Source organism: Oxyura jamaicensis, chromosome 2, assembly GCF_011077185.1.
Source record: "Oxyura jamaicensis isolate SHBP4307 breed ruddy duck chromosome 2, BPBGC_Ojam_1.0, whole genome shotgun sequence".
Taxonomy (NCBI): Eukaryota; Metazoa; Chordata; class Aves; order Anseriformes; family Anatidae; genus Oxyura; species Oxyura jamaicensis.
Window position 1 is genome coordinate 104,606,810 of NC_048894.1, and position 20,197 is coordinate 104,627,006.

Sequence of the window (20,197 nt, forward strand, 5' to 3'; positions counted from 1 at the left end):
TTGCAACCCAAGCCGTTCTATGATTCTATAAATTAAAACACTTAGCCATTAGAGTCTGATTTTGTTACCTTTAGTTACAAAGATACATTTTTGAATGCATCCAGTAAATTGAATGCTAAAAGCATAAACTATGATGCAGCAAAATTCTGTCTCAGAGAACGCAAGTTACTGTATCTGGCAGGAGATTTTGAAGTGATCCCATTCATGTAGCCAGATCTGCAAAGGTTATTCAAAAACAAGCTGGAATCTAACATAAATTTAATAGCAACTCTAGTTAGGATAACGAATTGTGTGCTGATACAAAAAATTGCACATAAGGATGGTTAAGGTCAAACTTTTTGTTGTTACAACATAATCTGCCCTTCATACTGTTTAAAAAATATTCGAGTATCTGGAAAATTCAAAGGCACTCAGCATTTCTGATGTTGCTGCAAACTCGCTCTTCAGTGGTAGATTCTAAAGAAACAGAGTATTTTGAGCTTTGGATTGCCATCCCCCTCACTAGAGGGGTCTGGTGTGTCTTTAAGCATTACCTGCCCAGTACTCACAGAGTTAGCAGACATTTGTTCAGGTACACAATCTTCTAATTCTGTGGCAACATTTTGTGTGCATACAAATCAGTATTAATCCTGTCTCACTACATCTTTAAACCAAAGCTATTGACAGTCGGAGTGTATCTTATATAACAAGTTTTATTAACCATACAGTACATTAGCATTTCTCTTGAAAAGCTTAGACCTTGCTAAGCAGTTTTAATGAAAGCAATTATATAATGCTATCCGCATACAGAAATCCACTACATTCACACAGACAACCTTAAGTTTCTCCAATAAACAGTCATGTCAAAAGCTACAATTTACTGAGAATACAAAGTTGGTTTTAACAGAAGCAAAAATGTTCCTGTGGTTCAGTAAAACCGGTTTTCTAATATGAATAATTTGCATTCCTGAAGACATGAAGCGTGGGACAAAAAGTATTTCCTAGAAGCTCAAAATGAGACATTTCTGATAACATGAAATGGCATGCAAACATATAGATTTGTTGCTGATTCTCTTTCTTGTAAGAAAACTTACTGGGCCAGAATAAAGCAGGCATTTTTACACGTTTGTTTCTACAACCACCTCTCCCTTGACACTAAAAACATCCCAGACAGAACATTTTGCCAGCTCTTTCCCGCAAATGCTGCTTCTGTCTGTTTGTACGCTATGCCCTTCAGAGCCCCAGGACTGGTGCAACAACGAAACAACTCACAGGAAGCTTAGCAAAACCTAAAATTGCCGATTTCCTTTACAGAAAATATATACAAGCATATAAATCCATGGCAGGGGCATTTCAGTTACAGTAACATCAACTCCTCCACTGGATTCCAAAGATACTTGCATTCTGTAAGGACCCTACGGCTGCTGCCCGTTACTTAGTTCTATCAAGGCACTGTACAGTCACCAAATCCACAGCATTCCCCAAGATGTGCTGAAGAATACTGCGAATTTCTTGAAGTTGTTAAAAAGCCCTGAGTCAGAACTTTTTTTCTTTGTTTGTTTTTAACCACAGGCTCAGCTATAAAATCTCTAAACTTTTTTTTTTTTTTATACTAAAACTTCTGTGATAAGCTTTGTTTTGTCAGCACAAACAAGTTACGAAATGCATAAAAAGATTCCAGCACGGATTCCAGCAACTTGTGCAAGAATAATATACAATGTACACTGTGGCAAATCATACAGCTCCGTCGTAGGTAATTTATACAGTCAGTAAAAACCATTCGCAATGAATTCGGACATCAAAACTGATGAAGCAAGATAAAACTGAAATGTTCCCCATCCTTTCCCAAAGACAAAGAATAACCAGCAAAGAATTCAATACTTTGACAGAAAGGAGGTAGCCTTACTAAAAGTTGGGATGGAGTGGTATTGTAAGGGAAACCTTGACTTACGTAGCACAAAGAACGGTATAGGCTTTTCGGTTCATCAGCTGCTACTGGAAGAGTAAAATTAAGTTTCTGACGCTTAATGTGCAGTATTACAGAAGAAGCTCAGACAGATCACTAGCCCAAAGCAACTTCTTCAAACAATTTAGCGTTTACGTACGCTGCAATACTGCGAGAAATAAGTACGCATACATAAAACCTCATCTCTAGGAAGTAGCTACACAATAAAGACTTAAATTATTTTAAAAGACCATTTCATGTCTTTAGAAGAAGCTAAAATACTGATTGTAAGACTATGCTAACAAGGCACAAGTACTTGTGCAAATCTGCTAGATCCTTACTCAGTTCAAGTTAAGAGCAATAGTTCCTAATCCAACTTTCGTATTTACAAAGTAACTTGTCTATTCTCCTGCCTAATTTTTCAGTATGCTCTTCAGCAAAACGGGATTCCTCCAAATCCTAGCTTACAAGCACAGGGTATTCCAACAAACGGAAGGCAGGTACCAATAGCCCAAATTCTGGAAAGTGCCAAAGGAGTTCAACAGGAGCTTGGGTACAGCAAATGATACACGGTAGGTTGGAAGAAAAAACAGCAACTACACAAAAGTTAACAAGCTACAACAATGTAGCATGTTCTGTTAGCCTTTTAGGTTGTCTCCATTTCTTCAATCACTGTGCACTGATGTGACCATTTATGGATTTCACTAAATAGAAAAAAGTGCATGCCTCACATCTGAACAATATTTGTTATCAGGTGTCTTCTTGATTTGCTCGGGAAACAAGTGAAGGTATTTTATCCCATTTAATTTCAAAACTGCTATTAAAAATTAGGGGACAATCCTGAGAAACGCCTGGAACCCCTGAATTTTACAGGGTATCAGAGGTAAATGCCTTACCGATTTTTCATCTTTCTGCTTTGCTCCCCAGTATTTACAATAATGAGATCTAAGCTTTCATCTTCTGCTGAAGACAGATGCACAATGATCTCAACTTTCCTGTTTGCTATGATCCCCTTTGGCTTTCAATCGAGTTCTCTTTTTCATCCTCCGTGTTTAAGTGTTATGCAATTAAACACTTGCACTCTGTGCATGTTGCCCAGGTGAGCCAGGACTAAGGAGAGCTTGCTAGCTCCCTCAGCAACACTGGGTCACCTTCACGAGTCAGAATCCAAAGATGGTGTGTGCATCTACGTATCTGTCCTAAGTGACACTGGATTTACAAGTATTTTTTCTTAAGTCTTTTGAAAGGCAAGTCGTGTAGCCCGCCCGGTACAAGATACATCCCTTTCACTCGTTAATCAGGCCTGCAAATGCTCCTATAGCAATACCTTCAGTCACTGTGCCTATATCCATATGACATGCGATGACATATTAGGAGTGCTATAAAGTAACTTACGGCTTCTCGGTCGTAAAGTACAAGCCTAACAGACTTACCTACTCATGCTACCACTATCTGTGCCTCCTGCAGACCGCGAGCGTTTAACATCCAGCTCCAGTTTTCCACCCAGGATGCTTTAGATCAGTTCTCACTCAGGTGAATTATCCAATTTTTATTACGAAGTTGAACTACTTTCAAGTAATTCTGACCTGTTCCAGTGAAAAAGAATTAGGAAAATGCCAGCTGCTATTGAGGTTTCAGTTCTGAACTGCATTGTCAAGAAGAAATCCACTCTGCCTTTGTGCTGACCATATAGAGAGGTCCCCTTAAAGGGTAAATAAGAGACACTATTCAAAATATGTCTGCCAGAACTAGAGAAAACTGAGGTACAGATCCAATGCATTCCAGGACAAAACTCAGAATGGGTGGACAAATGGCATGGTCTTATGACAGTATCATGTCTGGGGAAACACTGACAGAAGCTGAAGCCTACTGCAGACAGTTCTGCTGCCAAACACACTTTAAAACAAAACAAAACAAAAAAAAACAGTGTCATAAACAGACTGCCCGATCAAAACCAGCAGTAAACGCTTGTGTGCAATCAGAGCCTAAGTGGAGATAGTAAAATACTGAAGTGAAAAAAGCCTCTTATCAAAATTTTTCCAAAGCTCCTTGAAATCTTGGTATTTTAGAACAGGGACCCAAGCAAGAAAAGGGAGGGCTATTCAGTTTGGCCAAAATGACAGATATATAGATTATTTAAGAACAAATGACTACTACTACACAAAATTAAACAGAATTTTATGTTGATTCCAGATAATGATTGTGTCTAAAAAAATAACTGAGAAGGAACGTTCGCAATTCTGTATCAGAATTAAAGATGTGTGTAGAAAGGCTGTATATTACATTGTTATGTTAAAAGCCACTGGACATGCATTTTTCCGACTTGTCACTGTAGTTGTTTCCTGGAAAGCATTGTTAAGTGTTTAAATCTGTTCAAAAGTTTACCCATCTTTACAGTTGACTATTAGTATTCTTCTGAAACATTTGCCAAGGCTTGCACAGTTCTGACATATCAACATAAGCATCAAAAGACTGAGATTAACTTTTTGAAATTAGATCAGTTTTATTCCTTTGTCCTTACTTGAATCTTCCCCTGAACTACCTCTTTTGCCATATTTTTGACTTATGCAATCAGAAGGAAATCAGAAATTCAACGTAGCTGCAAGGAAGACACCCACATGACTCCAGCTTATATTTCTTTGTTGTTCTGCATTCCAACAAAGCCAGCACATTGGCGAAGGGCTACATAAACTGCACTCTGCTAAATAAACTGCTGGATCTCTTAGGAGTAAGCCCACATTCCTGTTAGCTGCAAGCAACCTTTAAATCAGTATACTTTCTTCCACCCAAAAAGACAGAAGAAGGTACTTGTCAAAATGTTAACAGTTTAAGTCCTCACAGTAGTACTTGCAGGTCCATGAATATCTCTCAGTCACATCAGTGACAGCTATCTCCCTCAGCTGACTTCAGCTCACCCAGGCATGGCTCATAATTAAGTGCTCTTCCAGTAATATTCTGAATTGCAGTATTACCTATTAATGCTTGTCACTAATGTTCTGGTCTAACACCCAATACAAATGAATAACCTATATTAAATCTTTGCTTTTGCTGTTGATGCCATTTGCCTGGAGACAACACAACTAATAGAAGAGAGGAAAATAATACGTAGCTTGCTGCATACTTCATAAGATACAACATTAAAGTTTAACTTTTGCAAACTTCATCTCTGTTTTTTCTAATTTGTAGACCCAGAGTATTTAAATGGCCCCACATATATATTTGTTCCCCCACAACTGACCAAATTCACTCATCCGAAACAGATTAACTGACCCACTGCTCCTATGTTTTACTACCCAACTCCTGTTTCCTTCCCAGCCCATCCTCAGAAAGGGCACACTGAAGTTCAAATTAGCTTAACATTGTATTTTGAGGCCTGATCTTAGTGAAATAGTACAATGTTTATTATTACTGTTTATGCACTTTGTACTGATTTTGCATTATTGTGTATTTCAAGATAACAATTCTTGTGAATTATAACTCTCACAGGAAATCTGAACGTTCTCCAGAAAAGCGTAAAACAAAAAGCACTACATATTTATATTCAATAATAACTGACAATATATTAAAAAAGGGACAAAAAAAAGTACATTGCTTGACACCTCATACATACATAACAAAACATGAAAGAAACCAAAACAAGATTGTCCCTTTACACTTTAAGGGGAAGAAAACGACAGAAAGAAAACTAAAAAAAGGACTGCTGTAAATTAGCTTCAGGCTCAGATCTTAGTTTTAAGAGTAAAGTTAAAATCTGACTGTTCAAATACTGTTCTGTTATTTGGTGTGTTCACAGTCTTTAAACAATTACCATGTAATGAACCTGTGCTACACAGTACTAGAAATGTTTTCTTTAGAACCTTTTACTGCCTTTCAGACTTGCAGAGATGTAAATCATTAAGATGTCCTTATTATTCATGAACGATCACTGCTTCGTTCCACTGCTTAATACAAAAGGATCCTTCGTTCGATCGCCTTGCGGCATATAGGGCATTCACTCATTCGGTCTCCACAGAGTTGACACGTTCCATGGCCACAGAGGAAGATCATATTCTTCAGACGGTCCAAACAGACAGGACACATGGTCTGTAAAAGATTTTGACAGGTTATATAGTCAATGACAGCACTGATGCAATATTGAGAATGCGATATATAAATTATTGGAAGTTAACAATAAATATGTCATCTTAAGCGTCATAGATCATTGGCATAGCATAACCCAGTGACTGAACATATATTCCAAAACCTTATTATTTTTAAAAGTATACATTTTTACATCACATTGATCTAAAGTTTTGGAGCTTTTCATGACACAAAGCTTGTGCTTTTTGTTCCTTTCTCTGCTTTCTGTTCTTGTTTTTTGTTGTTGTTGTTTTTTCCCCTCAGATATGATCTCCAACTAAGGCAACCAAGTAGTAGGTTGATAGCAAATTTTCATTAGCATCACCTAAATTGGCCAAATTAAGACGCCATTCAGCAACATTCCCCTTTACATGATGTAATCTTTCAGGGAACAAACAACACAAAATCTTATGTCGTGCAATGCTCAGGTAAATGATTTACTGATTTCTTCTCAGGCTCCCTAGCTAATCAAGTACTTACCTTTACAGAAGAAGCACTAAACATATGTAAAAACAGTAAAATTGCTGCATAATCAGTATTACATGTAAAGATTCAATTCTGATAATTGCAGTCTTTCCACATGGAAATTATCTGCATTTTCTATGAAAAGAATACCTAGTTGTATATGAAGAGCAATTAATACGTCAGTGACCTTCAGTCATAACAATAGCACAGCAAACTTTTAAAATCCTTTTTCATTGGTGAATATTAAAGTGACAGCCAATGCCCAAGAACATCTAAAGCTCTTCAACAGCAAAGTTTATTTTGCACTGAATGAATAAGGAACAATGTCCTTCCACCTGTCACATGTAGAAATTGAAGTTTTTGTAAGGCATGTTCCTTCACCATAAGTATATTGCAGCATATCTTATATTAGGATTTCATATTAAGAGGTTTATCAAAGGTTAGTAAATGAATAGATATTTAACTTAAGATAATTGTTAATATTGTTCTACAGTCCAACAAATCAAATCTAGAACGTGCTCAGATCTGAGACACAGTTACACTTAAGAATGTGTATTTTATATATAACATGAAATGCTAACAGGTACAAGACTTCAAACACAAACTCATTTTATCACTACCTTGCACCTGTGACTTGTTTCCATACTAACTGCTGGGAGTTTACTTCAGTTTGTTCATTTTTGAGAGATATAAGCCATACTAGGAACCCTGTCCAGTATAATCTTAAAACATAGTTTCTATGGAATTAATAGATACTACTTTCTAAGGTTGGTTGCTTAGATGAAGACAAAAATAATAAATAAATAAACAAAATAAATAAACCATAGCTTGAATTTGCATGGAATTTGTCAAAATGTCTATTTTGATTTCTGGGATATCAGTATAACATGCCAGTAGATTTGTAAAACTTCCAGATAAAACCTTATGTCAATTTGTTATATAAAAAAGGATACAAAAAAAAAAAATCACTCGACAAACACCATGCTCCAGCTTTGCCAGAATTTCTAAACTATCATACCAAAACAGTCTCAGAAACAAAAAATTTGCAGATTGACTGTCTGTCAGTCCAGCTTATCTTTCCATTCACACCACATCATCTATACTTCCCAATGGAAAAATTAGAGCTTGCTTCTGCCAGTAACCTACCGTCTCCAGTGTGAATGAAACAGCTATCAGTTTCCAACGAATATGCGGTTGTCCTGTGACAAGTATCCATAATCTAATACCACTAATCTGATGTCCTTTGATAAAGGACTGACAAAGCAACCCAAATCTTACCATTGGAGAAAAAAATGCAGCCCTTGTTCTACGTTCTTAGCTTAATTATTTGCCGTTGTGTCTAAATATAATGTTAGAATTACTGAAATTAAAAAGACCTGTTTTTCTCCAAAATGCTACATATTTGAAAAATGAAAACACCCATCAAGAGATACAAAAAATATCTTTTCAAACACTGTTGCTTTTGATGAATTAATTCAGTGAAACACAGAAATACTAACATTTTCATTTTCTAGATCTCTTTCACAATTGCATATGCAATATTAGCAAATTGCCCAGTTTCTCCTGCTCAGTACAAACGTGGAATATTTAAAATACATGAATTGCTTTATTTCTTAATGTGATACTACTTTAATATTTACGCTACTTCATAAAGTAGGAGAATTATTAGTAGCCTTCATTACTTAACTACCCGCGCATATGCGCTTTTACAGGGGAATAAAGTTCATTATATGCCCTATAGCCAATTTGTGCCACAGCAGCAGGAAATAAGCAGAATCTATTTCCAATGGTTTGCTAGAGTGTCCTCTGTATGAAATCACATTGCACATCTTTTACCTGTGTGAATCATTTGACTACTGTCTTCTGAAGGAAAACAAATGGTATAAAAAGGCAGCATACCTGTTATGTAAAAGTAACTTCTACAGATAAGTAAAAGTAGGTCTGAAAAAGTACTCATCACACCTTTAATTATAACTGGGCCTGATAATTCAAATAAATCAGTTTTGACCACTAACAATTTAAACTGCTTGAAATATTTCCTTATTACTAAAAACATTTTCTCCAACAATATACAGGTGGCACAGTGACAAAATAAATTTATTTTAAGTAGAAAGAAAGTGATGTAAGTATGGTGAAGGAACATACACAAGGTATTAGATAGATGATGATGATTATGTATGAAATGGGGTGAAGGTACCACAATTACAGTCAAAAGGGTTCACATTCAGGGAATCCCTGAAGAATGGTGTGGTCGTCAGATGTGGGAGATTCAGCTGACATCAGGCATCACTTCTGCTTGGCACGAGAAATGGTTTTAAAAGCTTGCTGCACTAACATATTAGATTATCATTGAAGGTATGAGTTGAAACAGGTTTATACCTGCTGAAAGAGAACAAATTAATTTTAAGTACGAAACTATCATTGGAACAAAAGAGTGAACTGTTAAAGCACAAAGCAAAAGAATACATGACTGATGTCAAATGCTACGCATCGATTCAAGCACAAAGTTAAAAGATCAGATGACTAACCGTAATCAAATCCTACTTGCTACTCTTAAGTGTGACACAAAACTTGCCCCCTCACTCAAATAGGCTGAAAAGACAATAAGCAAGCAAGAAAGTTCTCAAGCCAAAATCTGCACAAGAATGACCAGAACCATCTCTTTCTGGTCAAACAGGCATTGAATAATCAATCACCTGTTTGATACTTATTTAAAGATATAAAAAATAAACATTAATGGACAAAAGGGCATTTCAAAGCGAAAGAAGGGACCTCAATTCTCAAAGCATTCCAGTATTAAATCTTTCTTACTACTGCAAATATGAAAACCAGAAAATACAAGTAGAAAATAAGATGTATAAAATAATTATTATTTTCTCCCTAATACAACATAACTTTCTGATATTAGAAAGCTCCTTGCTATAGCAACTCCCTACGGTAAGACAAAATTATTATGAATAAAAGAGCACCTCATGAGAACTGGAAAAAAACAACTGAGATTACAACTAATCAAGGAGAAAAACTGTAAAATGAAGTAGTTTTTCTTTTACATCCCTCCATTAAAAAAACTATTGCCATATCCAAACAGAACTCAAATCAAATAAACTCATAAAATAAAGTAAGCAGAAAAAAATACATCTGAAGAAAACAGGTTACTTGGATTCGAGCATTCATCTGCATTTTGGATCTATCATTTTAAATGCATTTTAAATGGATCTATCATTTTAAAAGCAGTAACCTTATTGACAACAAAGTTATTCTTTTCATCCAACGATGTTATAAAAAGTAAAACTGAAATAAAACAGCAGATCTAAGAAGTCACAGATATGCAATGGCTCCAGATGTTACCGTTGAGGAAGACATGCATTTTTCAAATGACAATTTTTAATCTGCATGTTCTTTTGCAGACACAAACTGGAAAAGAGTACGCTTTTAATCAGGTATTAGGACTTCTTCTGCTACTGGGGTCTTGGACAACTCTCTGTATGACAGGAGCAGTTTTTCACCGACATGCAACCAAGATTAAAATTTGATAGCATATCAGCTCTCAAATATAAGGCATTTAGGTATAGGCCCTAGAACCAGTGACCCAAAATGTCAGTCTTAACTTTCACGCACATAAACAGCTGAGAGTAACAACCACCTCAGCTAGATGTGATGAAGTACTGCAGACTGCTTTAAGCCTCCAAGAGGAAAAGGGCAACAGTATAACAAGAAAGCTTCTCTGTCTCCTATATCCATTAAAACATTTTTTTTCCAATTGTGTTATACGTGAGAAAGTCAAAAATCACATATCAGGGTTCTCTTCTAAGACAGTAAGTTCATACAATAGTCAAATACTCCAAGTCTTTTACTGCTGAAAAATCTCAAATTTTCATTTGTTCAGATGGAAAAGGTTTAAAGGTTGGACTAGATGATCTTACAGGTCTTTTCTGACCTAAATGTTTCTATGATTCTAGAAGCAAGGAAACCATGCAGTGATTTACCACAGGAAAAGTCCCTCACGTAGGCAGCATTTCAGTAGTATTTCAATAATTCTAATGGAACTAGACTTAGAGGTGTAACAAATCTAAACAGGTGCCTCTCAATTATCTGAAACATTAATTTTGAGGTGTTTTGTTTTATTAGGTTTCTAAATGGCATGCAACTTAATTAACCAATGAATTGTAACTAGAGCCAATATAAATAGATTTCCACCTGCAAATATGATGCGCAATTACAAAAGAAAAAAAACCTCTCATTTACATTCCAAATATTCAAATAACTTATTGACATGGATTTCATTTTGCAACCACATGGATTGTTTTAACAGTACATAAACTAGATGCTACAGCTAAATGCCAGCCACTGTTCAAAGGCACCTCATGAACAGACAAGTTAAGGTTCGGCTAGATATAGAGCAGTGAAGAATATCTACTTCCGTCAGTGTTCTGCGAGAACAACTTCTGCTGTAGCTAGTACATTCAGTCAGCTGAACAAGCATGGGACACTTGTTTTTTGTTTTTATTTTTAAATCTGTACACAGAAGACAAACGAACATCACAAAAATTATTGGTAAACTAAAAGTTAAGAACTGAGTAACTTCAATGTGTTATTTTGTTTTAAATAACAGAAGATGCATTGGCGTTTTAATTGGCAGTTACCTTAGTGGTCCATAAAATTTTTATCTAGCACTTTTACCTGTTCCTTGATGTCTTGTAACTGTTGCTGCAGCTTCTGTACATCTGCATTAACATTAGTGTTGTCTTTGTCTTTCTGCATAACTGGAATGTTTCCACTTGCTGTAATTTAGAGAAAAATAAAGATACGTGATTACATCTAATGAAACAGGAATAATTATTTCCAAAACACTAACTATACATTTTCGGTTATCTGAAATACCATCTTTCAAATATATTTAATCATCTAATTTAATGCACTACAACCTCACTGCAGCTCGATTCCTGGAGAACTGATGAGTTTTGTAGCAACAGAGTTGGCAAGTATTTCCTCAATAATAATGCTCAAAATGCCTCTAAGCACCTCAGTGTTTTCAGAGTTATTTGTCAGTGATGCTCCTCCAGTAAAGTTTGTTTTTTTAAATAAATCAAGCAGAGTCCTTTCACTCTGAAAAACACTTTTTATCCACATAGCTGATTCTATTTGGTGATCAAAGCTATACACAAGGATCATGGAAATAGTTTGGCCAAATTCTAAAGCAACTCACATTACCAGTTTTGTCTTTGATTGATCCAGGAAGCAATGTTGCTATACAAAACCAAAAAAATGAGAAATACTTCAAATGACAAATTTAAAATTTACAACGTATTAAAAGCCTGATTTTAAGGATTATACTTCTCCATTTATGAATAGTGTCACAAGAATGACAATATTCCAGTTCAGATAAAATTCAGTTCAAACACTGCATACGACACATGCGGTCCATAAAAATAATTCATAGAAATTACTCAGAGAAGTCACAAGAAGTTCTAGAAAATCAAAGCAGGTGATGTAAGACTGAACAATGTCATGCAAGTTGCTTTTATCTAGATGCTAAATATTTACTAGTTCTTTATTAGTCAGACAGTTCCAGAAATAAAAATAATACATGTATGTACTCTCATGCACAATCACAGTCAGTCTTCAGCTTTTTCTTCGTAGGTCATTAACAAGGGGCCAAGAAGTCATGTATGTTTCAGCTTCTACTCTGGACAACGTAGGCAGTCCTTTAGAGAAATGGTACCATTGGTAATGATACCAATATAGAAGGCAGCATGAACAGAAAACGGATACCTGGCTATTCAACTTTTCTTCAAAAAGGAAAGGAAAGATTTAGGTCATTTCAAAGAATAAGAGAGAAAATAAGAAGTTGGTGGGGAGAGGGGAAAGAGTATGGGTCTTGGAGTCACTCACAAATATCATCAGTGGTATCTTCTGTACCTTTCCCTCCGCAGCACATTATGAAAGGCACTCTTCGCTCTACCACTGCCCGACATTGTACACATTTCTTCATCAAGCTTGCACAATCTGAGAGGACAGAGAAATAAATTAACTCTGAATCTCTTCTTTGGGATTCAAAGCAAACTTGTTCTATTTATTTTCTTTTAACGTTATTTCTGGTGAGCAGGTTCCTCTTTTTCCAAGTAAATGTTTATTCCACTAGAATTATGGAATTTAAAAAAGTAAAATCACACCCATTTGAGACCAGAACTTCCAATAATGTCTTGATTACCTGCTTTTTCCTTTATAACCAAGGATCTCACATATTATACTAACATGCCAGGGGCAAACAGAGGTGGCTCCTTACCCTCAAAAGAGTAAACCCATATGTTTCAATACCATCCTAGAAAGAAAGCTAGCATTATTCTGCAAAATGCAAGTGACAATGTCTCAAAATTGCCAAAGGTCACTGTGAATCAGAGTAGATCCTGTCAAATACACAAATTTGAGGGCTCTTTCTCATCCTACTTACAAAAGATCTACAGAAAATAATCTGGAAAGAAACCTTTTGCATTTGTAGAGCCATTTGCTTTCACTGTTGCAGTTTTGACTTGGTAATGAGTATTTCACTGCTGAAATCCTTCACCACAGTGATTAATTTTTTTACTGTCCTCTTCCTGGGAAACTAATTAAAAAACTTCTCTCATCATCTTTCAACTGCAGCCAGCAAAAGAGTCCAGATCAGGACTGGGATCAGGATCAGGAACAGTTAAGTCAGTGATGCAACGTCAGGTCTCTCAGCCAGAACAGAGAAAGAAACCAGATTTCTTTAACAAGACCAAACAAGCAATCACTTATTGGAAAAGATTACCTTCCCCCTCATACAGTACCTACCTCAGCAGCAAGCACTGCTCTTCTCTAGGCAAATGACCCTTCGACAAAGCCTTGAAATGCCTGGTGACAAGGTGGTGGCTGTATTCTCACCCAATTAATTATTCTCAAGACAGAAAATTTCTGGAGACCTCCTATGTCTTTTTGCAAGATATATGATGTATCTTTTACAGAAAAAATAGAGCCCTTGTGCAAATCTGTAGATCACTAATGAAGCATGTTAAAATATTTACTTATGGTATTTTTTAAAACAGGATTTGCACATTTGAACACACCCAGAAAACTGTAACAAAACAATGAATGAACTTTATTCAGCAGGCTGCTATAATCTGAACAACCCTACTCACTATTAAATAATTCAGAGACAAGCAACTGCTGTCTGAATTTCTGGAAATCTCCACTTTGTCATCTAAATATTTCATTATCAGCTTGCCAAGTAATGCCAACCTTCTGATTATCACACCAAACTATCAAGTTGTACTCAAAATCAGATCATTAATGAGCTTTCAGCAACCTTTTATTAAAAATGTTCTGTTTCAGGACTATTTCAAAAAGAACATCCTGTCAAGTCTACTTACTCTCACAAGCACACATATGACCACAAGGCTGGAAAAGCACTGCTGCCTTTTTGTCTGAACACACCACACATTCTTCAATCTGTAAAGTACAATAAACATAGATATGAGAACAGTTTATCTCCTGCTGTCTACATCAATTTGCTTTTTCGTTCTCTTTAGGAAGGCATGTGGATTTTAAGAAGTCCCATCTGACGTTATTTTTACTAATTCATCACTTCAAAATTCAATTTAAAGGAATTATCACGCTGACTTCTAAGAAGACATTTGCTGGCAGTATTTAAATGTTCAGTATACTGACAGGCACATAGAAGCAGCTAGGACAGTGTGTTCATTTTCCTTTACTCTTTTCTCTTTCTTTGCTCCACCATATACATAAAACTTTATATGTATATAATACATATACAAATTGTATGCACACTATATATACCAATTTGTATCTATACAATTGTACGTATGCAATATATACAAAAACATATTTGCAAGATAAATTTACAGCAATTTGTTATATATTCTGGGTTAGGGTTTTCCCACACCCTTTAACGTGGTGAACTGTATGGATATAGTGGCCACAGACACCTCAAGCCACTCCATTCCTACTGGCCTGGACCACTTCTAGAACTGTTGTCCAGGTTCATTCATTTCTTACTATTGCAGATATTACCCTAAGTATTTATACAGAAGAACATTAGAAAAATATTGACTAGGTAGTATTGAATAGATACTATCCAAATTAGCAAAAGAAATCCAAGGAAGGTTTATCCACGAAGGTTAGCTTTCACCTAGGAAAGCTGATTTCCATAGGTCGTCTTCTTTAGATGGATGAGGGGGCAGCAGACTTTGCTGCTCTGAACCCCCCATGACAAAACCTTTCCACCGACTATAAAGAAAGTCTACAGAAAACTTGGAAACTCACACTTGGAAAATATGCATGGCAGAATGAGTAACAATGTAAGAAGAATAGAATAGTGAACAGTAAAAACAGTATGAATTTATATTTGCAAGTTGTGTATTTACTCCGAGACAGACAAGAAAAACAGAAGCTGACTAGCCAAAGGTGTTTGGATAGAGATAAAAAGAACAGAGTGGGCTTTCTGCAGATCAGAAAACCTGTAAGTGGAATATGAGATTTAAAAAAAAAAAAATTTTTAAACAGCCAAAAAGCAACAAGGAGAACAAGACTTGGTGATTACTAGGAAAAAAGGAATACTCAAACAGAAAAGCAAGAAGAAAGTGTAATAAAGTTCATGATTAAAAAAAAAAAAAAAGAGATAGAAAATGAAAGATGAAAATAATACTGGGTAAAAACAAGCACATCGCTAACTCAGTTTACAGACAAATAATCTTTCCAAGCAGCCCTAAGGAATAAAAGAACTAAGTATAAGTGAGGAAATTATATTTCAGGAAGAACAGTGATTTATCTTAACATGGGAAAACAATAAAACAACTTCAGGTGGCTGTATTATGAACTCTGATGACTTGAGCAAAAAAAAAAAAAAGACATTGACATGGAGGGGGAGAATGAGGAGCAGATAGGACACGAGTACAAGCCAACAGACAAGATTATCATACAATGTTGGGACAAGATATCAAAAAGACTGAAAATTCCATCCAGTGAAATACCTGTAAGGCAAAATAAAGCTTAAAATATACACTTTTCCTTGACCTCTTTTTTACTTTTACATGAAAAATAGAAAGAGAAACAAAGCTTTGGAAATGTTTACCTTTGTCCTAGACTGAACTTGCTCTTTACAGATGAGGCATTTTTTCACCCGTGGTGAGCACAGAGAACACGTGGCAATATGTCCACATGGGCCAAACAGAGTATCTCTCTTCATGTCTGAACACACCATACATTCTTCTAAGGTCTCAGAGTCATTGTTGATCATAGACGGACTTCGGGAACCAACCTGACCACTACAAAGAAACCTTGCAGTCAGACTTTTATTTTAACTCATACAGCACATCAATTAGCTGCTTATCTGTATCTTCCTATACATTCACGCATCAGTGTGTATCACAACACAATCCCAACTGTATTTTCCCAAGTGTACAATTGACACAAGTGTGAGGTCTCATGCTCAGATACGACACTCTATAGAAACTGACCACAGAAATTGGAATAGCATGTTGTAAATGCAAAAAAAAAAAATCCTTCCCTCCCATCTTATGAGTTTACTTTTTAGCAGAGTAATAACACCCTCAGAACAGCACACCTTACCCCCTAGGAAAGCCTGAATATACTTGTAATACTCTGCAAATGGCAGGCTTGTAAAAGAAGCCCCAAACTCCTGAAGTGACCTCACCCTGCATCTGTGTCCTTTGCTGCAGCTCACCCAGCAGAGGGAGCACGGGTTAAATGTAGACAGCTCAGTCCTACAACGCTCACAAGCCCATAAAAGGTGGCGAGAAATAAGAACAGCCACAGTGATGAGGCTGAGACAGACAAAAAGTCTCTGCAGAAAATTAAGCACCTTACGCGCTAGGGCAACATCAACAAGAACAGTCTCTCTTTGTGACATTTTGAAAGTACGTTTTTCATTTCCATGCACTGACTTTTGAGCAGGAATTAAGGATGAGAATCATGTATGCCAGTGACAGGAATATAACTAAGACAACTTCTCATACTAAGTGCACTTGATGACGTTTCGGTGAAACTGTAATTCCTAAAGAAGTGCTTCTGAGGTGCCAGGCCTAACCCCTCTTTTTCTTTTTGCAGTCATGCCGTCATTCAGCCGGACAGGTACTCGAGGTGCTCCATGCATCTCAGGATCAGCCCTGAATTCACATTGTTCTAGGTTTTTCTCCATTCCAGTCTTCAAAATTTGCCCAGACAGATTTCACAACCTTTGTGGGCAACCAGTCCCAGTGCTCAGTTATCCTTTCAGTGATGTCTCCCCACCTCTTTTCTGGAGGTGGAATTTTACCAACCTCCAGCTGCACTTTGCCACCTCCCCATTCCCTCCCTCCCATATGAACAAGCTTTGTGCTGTGCTTCTAGGCCCTGGCACTGCAATCTCCACCCTGCCTGAATGTAATAACCAGTGTTGTTTACTTCCCAACTCATCAAAATCCTTGCAAACTAAGCTTCAGAAAAGAAAAACCTACCCTGGTGACATCTAGTCCAATTCTCTGAAACTGCTACAACCCATTCCTGCTTAGAAAGACCCACTTCAACGTTATCGAACCCCAAATCTATTCGGTCTCCCTCCTTCCCAATAAAATTCCTCACAGCCTGGTCAGATAGCTGTTTTTTTCTACAAACCTCAGCTTCTCCAAACAGAAGCACAGTCAGGCGATCAGACTGGCATAATGCCTGCAGCAAATCCTCTGCACAGAAGGTGAGTGAGATCAGTAAGCACGCCCTACGCAGACCCAGCTACCGCAACACACGACTGCAACCTGCCCCAGGCTGGCACCAGCCAGAGGAAGAACAAACCTGGGAATGAGGCACAGCTCAAACTTCAGTGTGAAACTCTTGTAAGACTTGCATAGGTTTCAAGGAACGTAGGTGTAGATAGGATTCAATGTATCACAGAATACAAAAAAAAAATGAATAGAAGTCAAAAAAAAGCTTGTATGTTTACCACCACAGGTAGTAAAAGCGTGACGTTTTACATGCATCAGTTAATGTACAGAAAACAGAGATTCAGACACGGGGTATTTTATTAATACACATACCTGACTTTTTCTTTGTGGCATTTAGCCAGTGCTTTGCAGAGGCTAGGATCAGGGCAGAGATCGAGAGGAGACTGCCCCTTCTTATTACGAATGCTGAGGTCAGCTCCGTTGGCTGCCAGGAAGCAGGCAATGGATGCTGCACTCTTCTTCTCTGCTCCCTGAGTGCCAAGTCCCATTATTAACTGAAAGACAACAAATACGTAAGCAACTTGAGAGACTCTCCACAGTTACAAGCAGTCTGGCCAAAGGAAAGCACGAGCACATACACACACACACACACGTACAAATCTGTAAGCCCAAGGAAGCTACTCTAGACCTAAAAGCAAAACTGTTGTATGGTTGCTTGATTCTGTACTCAACTTTCTTTTAAGGAACTATGATTCTGCAAGGAATAGTTCTGTTGAAGCACTCCATCTCCTACATACTTGCCAAGGGGCTGTCCTTCTACAGAAGCATTAAAGGGCATGGTCCCACTGGGTCTCTACTCAAAATACTGCCAAAGCACACCAAAATTACCGAGCTCACATGAGAAGCTACCACCACTGCACTTGGACTGAAAACACAGCCGGGCAGAGAAGTGAACACACACTTTTAGTAGCCTAGTGAGCAATGCACCTGCCCAAGACAGACTTGATTTCAGTTGCCTTCTCAGCGTGGAGGGATTTAAACTCACCTACCTGTCCTAATCACGTAACACTCCTTCACCCTTTCACAGCTATGACTGTACCTGTGTGTTTTCTGTACTAGTGTACCTCTTACGCACGATCCGCAGGGCCAGCCAGAAAAACAAAGAGAGAAGGCTCACTCCCACAGCCCCACAATGACAGGATTCACCTACTCTGGAGTATTCTGGGCCTTCTCCCAGCATCTTTTTGTACTAATGCTTGATCAGATAAAATGCAGCAGTGTAATGCAGACTACATTACATGTGAAACTGCTGGCACCACCAAGAGTCCTCCAGCAAACCACACAAGACTGTTATTCAAAGGAGCAGCCTGGGCACAGCTGGCACAGATTCAATTCAAGGAGTTTTAAGTGCTGAATTCCGGAGTCACAAAGGCTTCAACACTGGGAGAGAGGCAGGATTTTGTACACACCTTGCTCCCAATATCTGATTTGAATACCCAACTTCACTGATTTACATTATTCTATCCCACTTCTGGTTTGTGCAGCCTATCCCTGTACCTCTTCTTCTAACAGCTGGGTGTTAAGTACCACCCTTAAAAAAATTAATGATTATTACCCCAGACAAAATGAACTTTTGTTTAGAGAACTAGGCATGCTATTTTAGATGCTGCAGCACATAGGAATAAGTTTCAAATACCATATATCTGTCCCATATCCAAAGGCTGCATACCTTTGAGTCTGAACCATGATGAAAACAGTTTTCAAAACCTCTCTAGTTACTTCTCCCAGCCCTCAGAGCTGACTTGTGAAGAAGAAAGCTGGATTTGGGCCCATACCTTGCAGCCTGTGAAGTATGCCTTAGAATTCTCTCCCCTGCCTTGATTATTTGCAAGATATCTTTGTCATTATACAGCCATCCAGTTATAGGAAAGCAATTTTTTTATTTAAAAACCTCAGTCTACAGTTCCTCCTAGGTGGAAGTTTTGATATAAATACATGTTACTGAGGTGCTACAATACTCCTGAAGGTTGCTTCATGAGTTCATGGATGCTCGTGGTCCAGCACACTTTCCTATGACCAATTAAAAACTGCATAGCTTGAAAGATTTCCTAACAAGACAAACAGTAAGTTACAGAGAGAAGTTGTTCTGTGGTGTTCAGATCACAAAACCAATTTTGTTTAGAAATTGAGCCCGTTTCTCTGCACTGCACTTACTTACTACACTTCAGCATTAGCTGAAGTGAAGCACAGACTTTATCTACAATCTGCCTGCCTTGGGTCCTGTCAGTAATGCAGCCGTGGCAGCACAACAAATGCCCAGTGAAAGCTAATTTGCTCTGAGGTTGGCAAAGCAGACACAAGGGTGTGCCTCCACCAACCAATTTGCCCTACTCCTCTCTTAGTTCCTGGGACACGAGTTCTCTTACCATCCACACTTGCACCTCACGGGCTCTGAGTTGTTCCAGAATGAAACAACTACTGTTTCTCCAAGGGGAAAATCAAACACAGCTACCAGGATATTTTGCTTCACCTGGTATGGGCATACACTATGCCAAGACTGGCTCCTCCACCTGGAACAGTCACCAACATTATTCAAGAAAATCTTGAGTCCTCAAATACCTCTGCATGCTGTACGCTTTAAAATCATCACGACAATATCACAACACATGACACTTGGTAGTCTGCAACATTTCAGGCACACAGAATGGAGAAAAAAACAACACAAGCAAAAACAAACATTATGTCTTAGGGCCAGTATAGCTGCAGAATGTCTCCTCTGGAGGAGGCTGGATCGGAAACGTATCAGCACAAGCCAGTCCCAGCACATCCACCTGCAGGAGAGAAGTCTCTTCCTGGCATAAACCACACAAACACTAATTATTGTCTGCATTATTTTAACTACCGACCCCTTAACCGGTAAGTGACCTGACTGACTTCCATCAGAGTTCCTTTAGTTTAAACTAGCATTTATGCAGTGGCTATGTTTTAGATCTTA

The 20,197-nt window shown here is 37.6% G+C and overlaps 1 protein-coding gene across 3 annotated transcripts in view; it reads right to left on the bottom strand.

Annotated features, from left to right (window-relative positions):
• Nucleotides 1-5,222: 5,222 nt before the first annotated feature.
• The window catches only part of MIB1 (mindbomb E3 ubiquitin protein ligase 1), a 76,124-nt gene continuing 61,149 nt past the window's right edge, over nt 5,223-20,197 (bottom strand). For 2 of the 3 annotated variants that reach the window (XM_035316573.1, XM_035316571.1), the window contains exons 16-21: nt 17,575-17,756; nt 15,618-15,810; nt 13,897-13,975; nt 12,401-12,514; nt 11,189-11,289; nt 5,223-6,007 (exon numbers count right to left, since the gene is read on the bottom strand). In XM_035316573.1, the coding sequence (XP_035172464.1) occupies nt 5,867-6,007; nt 11,189-11,289; nt 12,401-12,514; nt 13,897-13,975; nt 15,618-15,810; nt 17,575-17,756 (810 nt within the window). In that variant the 3' untranslated portion in view covers nt 5,223-5,866. The remainder of the gene's footprint in view (nt 6,008-11,188; nt 11,290-12,400; nt 12,515-13,896; nt 13,976-15,617; nt 15,811-17,574; nt 17,757-20,197) is intronic. The other variant, XM_035316572.1, reaches the window with a different exon arrangement.